Source organism: Lagenorhynchus albirostris, chromosome 19 (genome assembly GCF_949774975.1).
Source record: "Lagenorhynchus albirostris chromosome 19, mLagAlb1.1, whole genome shotgun sequence".
NCBI lineage: Eukaryota > Metazoa > Chordata > Mammalia > Artiodactyla > Delphinidae > Lagenorhynchus > Lagenorhynchus albirostris.
In genome coordinates this window covers 49,092,719-49,097,587 of record NC_083113.1, presented here as the reverse complement: position 1 = coordinate 49,097,587, position 4,869 = coordinate 49,092,719, and the positions used below count along the sequence as shown (strand labels likewise).

Sequence of the window (4,869 nt, the reverse complement as noted above, 5' to 3'; positions counted from 1 at the left end):
GTTAACTTTAACATATTCTTTAGTGCTTCTTTCAGGGTAGATATCAGATACAGCCTTTATTCCAATTATGGAAAAGAAAGCACACAGTGAGAAATTAACTTCTAATTATGTCATTCATAAGCTACTTGTTAAGCATTAAATATTCTCAGTATACCTGAAGCCAGAGAGCTTCCATCACATGATCTGCAAGAGTAAAAATAAAAGCAAAACTCTTTGCTGACTTACACCTTTTCTTCTTTTACAGTGTCCACCCCTCCCCCAACAACGTCTTAATGCTCAGAAGGAAAACTGTGGGTTCATAAGAGCAATTTAAAAATAAAGGGACTTCCCTGGTGCGCAGTGGTTAAGACTCCACGCTTCCAAGGCAGGGGGGCCCAGATTCGAGCCCTGGTCAGGGAACTAGATCCCATATGCATGCCGCAGCTAAGAGTTCACATGCCACAACTAAGAAGCCCCGTAAGCCAACACTAAGGAGCCCACCGGGCCGCAACTAAGCCCCAGCGCAACCAAAATAAATAAATAAATAAATAAAAATATTTTTTTTAATAATTTAAAAAAATAAAGAGGTGACTCCCTTTTCAGTGCATGTATCTTACTAGCAAGTGAAGAAAGCAACAACAGGCTGTGCAGCTTATCAAAGAGCAAGCCCTACTACGAGGATCTGTCTCTAAACTTTCACAGAAGGAACTCTTCAATATAATAACACCTTGACCAGAACAAGGAGGAAAGACCTGGGGCTGGTTCAATGCTTTTGAAATGTCAGGTAGGGTGCTAATAGCCAAAGAATGTGGTCCATTCAACGTTTTTCATCTTTAGTCAGAAGAGGAGTCAGCAGTCACCAAAGCTGTGTAAGCACACGCATCTAGTGGTTTATGCATCTTTATATAAATATATACATATGTTCACACACACACACATAGATACACATGAACATGTATGTGTGTGTGTGTGTTTGCACAGAAACCTTCTAATGTAAACTTACCCTGTTGATTAATTAGATCAACTAACATTCAAATTAAAGTGTACCTAATCCCTGAGCTGTCCCTGGTGTATAAAGTCCTGTCCCGTGTAAGCTTTCGTACTGGTGGCCTTGGGCAGTCTTGGGCCGACTCAGTGGATAGCAGATTTGCTCCTGGTGAATCAGCTGTAAATAGAGGGAAAATGTCTTTGTATTCACCCGAGAGACTGACCTTTAATTTCCTTTATTTTTATTCAGTTCTCCCTGACTTTAATATTGGTGTTCAAGATTGATTCATGTTTTAATATAAAGTTTTGTCCAAAAGAATTACTGGAGCTATTATAATACTTTAAAAACATTTACGGTGGTTGATGGTCACTTGTCACTATGCTGAATTACAACCTTGCTGGTAAACATATAGACTTGTTCCTCCAAAAAAGATACAATACATGGAGTACCATGACTTGGTAATAAGTGCCTTGCTTTCTTCCCCCCCACACAAAATACTAATGAAATAAAACTTGGCAAATGAATTTTTTTGTTTTATATCTACTGCTGCAAATCATACTGTCAATGCAATAGTAACAAGAAATTACTAAATGCACCTTTAATTACCTGAAGTCATTTAACTGCATATATGACACTTTAAGAACAGTCAACTCTTAACACATATGGTAACCAATAATTCCAACTTTAATATTTAAATGTTCCTAATAATTTAAAATGCTATAGGTTCTTTAAGTTAATCAAATGTTTAAAAGAGCATTAAACTACTTCCTGAAGAATAAACCAAGGCTAAAAGAATACAGAATCAGGATTGAAATTTTAAGTGTCAGGAGAGGCCCAGCCAGAGCTAAGCACCCATGAATATTCTGCTCTCCTGAGATCATCTCAGCAGCTCATCTTTCCTTTGAAGAAGATATATTACAAAGAAGCTATTGAAGGTCGATCTGCCTTTTATTGGGCTTCAAGAAAATAAACAAATGTGAACAACTAATAGCCCAGTCAGTCACATCAGTCAATTATAAACTCAAACAGTCAGCATATTGGAAAGACAAGACTGCCTCTAGGCCAGACTTAAGCGCTGCTTTCCTTAAGGGAAGGATGCTTCAAATGATGTGCTTTACATTGTAAGAGTGACCTCTAGCGCTTCCTTTTTTGCTGAACTTCGGTAGTTGGACGATGAATTACTTATGCGTTTTCTACAAAACTTTCTGTGGGGGGGGGGTCTGTGTTGTTATTGTTTGTTTGTTGTAATGTGGGTCAAATGCTACTATTACAGCATTCCAAGATTTTGATTAGGTGAAAATATGCACATTTTATTGACTCATGGGATTCTTACACCCCCAAATTAAAACAGAAGCTAAAACACACTGCAGCGTCCGAGTGAAGTTCTCTTCTTTCAGAGTGATAGATATACCACACCATTAAATGAGCTAATACTGAATGGAAGGATGCAATCACAGTGGCCATTCAATGTAAATGAGCATTTGGCTTGTGCCTGTAAGGTCATTTCTAATGTTCTTCCCACATCAGAGTGCTTTAGCGCGCTCAAGGGATGTACCATAGCAAATGCCTGGTTCCTGGCTTATTTGTGTCCCCCAAACCTAAACCTGCTTGAACTGTAGTGACATAAATTCCTGACCAGGCCTCATAGCCCTTTCTTGAAAAGCAGATGAGCTTTTCCTTTAAAGTCCAAGAAAGAGAGAAAAAGTTGTATTTGCTGAGTTTGTTGATCATTCATCAGGGAGGGGGAAATTCTCCCCTTCAGAGATTTTAGGCCAAATGTAACTTTTAAAACTTCTTATCTCTAATAAAAAGTGGATGAAGGGACCTCTGTCAAATTATTTTGGATGATACTTAAATTAGAAATAAGGTCTTAATAAATCTTCCCTGGGACCATTAACTCAGAATCAGAATATTCAATCACAAATTTATAAAGTTAAAAATTCAAGAATAATACTTTTGAAGAAAGCACCTGAATGTATTTCTTTAAGTAAGATGTAGGAATCAAGCCCCCGTGTTCAAGTCTCATTCTGGTGGCAGTGAGGACACAATTCCTCATATTGAGGTTCACCTCTACCAATTCTGCCCCTGAATTCTGCAGTATGTTTCAGTTATTATCCTGGCATCATTTTAAAGATGCAGCCAGCTATCAGTCTGCCAAATTGCAAACTTCAGAAATCTAAGCTAATGTAGCATAATGTAAAGTCTGCCAGTTGTTTTCCTGTTAGACATAATTCCAGTAAAATTCAGGAAACCTAAAAAAGGGAAGAAACGAAGACATTCACAGGCTATTCCGTGATTAAGATGACGATTTAATGTTTTACTAGAACTTGAGTGTTCTCAATGAATACACAAAGACAAGAGGACAAGATTCTGCTCGTAGACAAACAGAGAAACGATACTTTGCATATTCTGACCAGACCAAGAGGAAAGACATGTGTAAACCCAGTCGTATTTGCAAGATTTTAAGTGATGCTTCATTTATAGCAATGTGCTTTGCAGCAATTCCAGCTGCAAATAATCATCATAAAAAACAACAGAATTAAAGTTTTGCAGAGAGGCCCCCTTCAAGTTCTAAATCATTTGCTGTATACTTACAGGAATTCCCAGCTAAAACCCTGTTCCAATCTGGAGTAGATAACAGAAGTAGCGTCTTGAGAACAGCTCCGGTGACAGGCCTCATGTTCACATTCATTGGGCTCCCCCAAAAGATCTTGACTGGCTCTCCGAGGGCTCCAGTCCCGCTCTCAGTCTGTCTCCCAGCTCTGTCTGGATTTTCAGCACCTCTGGGTGTCTTGGTCTCTCTACCTCCTCCTCTTCCTTCTCTCTCTCTTTCTCTCTCTCTCTCACACACACACACACAAACACACACACCACAGCCCTGACTGCTCACTGAAAGCGCTCAGCATCTTTCCGAACGAGCATCCACACTGCCGAGGCCACGCCCACTCCTCGCAGCCGTGGTCCCAGAAATTGGCAGCAGCAGCGTCCCTCCTCCAAATTCACAGCAGCGCTCAGAGCTCCGCCGCCGGACGCTGCGCTGCTGATGAAAGCTGGACTTGGAGGCGAGGCCTGCCGCGCCTGGGCCTCCTCGGGGCTCCCTCCCCTCTCCTCTATTCTTCAATAATCCTTAACCCTTTTCTCCCCTCTGGAGATGTCCGTGGGGGGAGGGGCGAGGCGGTGGAGCCTCCTGATTTTCTGCCGGTCTTGCCTTCAGCAGAGCCAGTCAACATACTGAGCTAATTCCTGATTATCCGGGAGTGCATCCAGGTAAAATTGTGTTTTGTTTCAAAACAAAAGCATAAAATGAGACAGAAATAACTAAGCAGCATTGGTAAATGGTAGCTAAAACTGTCCTTGGGGAAAATACTTGCTGTTGTTTTTCTCTGTTTATATAAAATTATCCTCTTCAGCTATGGTGCCAGGATTTTATTATGGAAATGCCTCACAAGGAAACACATTCCTGTTCGGCAGATATTTAAAATCATCTAGTAATAGTCTGCAAGAAATTAACATTTCTTATTTTAGTGCATCAGGAGTACAAATCCACAAACTGAATGCTTTGGATAGATCTATTTGGATGAATGCTTCAGGCTGTGAATACGCAGTGGCATTCTACAATCCAATTCTTTAATAATAATTCCCAAAAGGCCCCAAAATAAAAATGATGGGATACTGAAGAAAGGGAACCCCCCGCCCAAAACACACACACACACTCACACCAAACCTCCTAAACAATTTAAAGATGTAATTCAAATGGCCTAAAGGAGAGAGGAGTAAAGTTGAATTCAGAAGATCGCCAGCTACAGAAAAATCACTCTTCGAATGGCTGATCCATGGATATTGCCAGTTCTTGAATAGAATATTGAAGTATTTAAATAATGGAGCTAGTATCACATAATGAT

General features: G+C 40.1%; 1 protein-coding gene across 6 annotated transcripts in view; it reads right to left on the bottom strand.

Moving 5' to 3' along the window:
• The window catches only part of CNTNAP4 (contactin associated protein family member 4), a 259,350-nt gene extending 255,688 nt beyond the window's left edge, over positions 1–3,662 (bottom strand). For 5 of the 6 annotated variants that reach the window (XM_060130070.1, XM_060130073.1, XM_060130071.1 and 2 more), the window contains exon 1: positions 3,563–3,647. In XM_060130070.1, the coding sequence (XP_059986053.1) occupies positions 3,563–3,647 (85 nt within the window). Of the gene's footprint in view, positions 1–3,562 lie in introns of all 6 variants that reach the window. The other variant, XM_060130067.1, reaches the window with a different exon arrangement.
• Between the last annotated feature and the right edge of the window lie 1,207 nt (positions 3,663–4,869).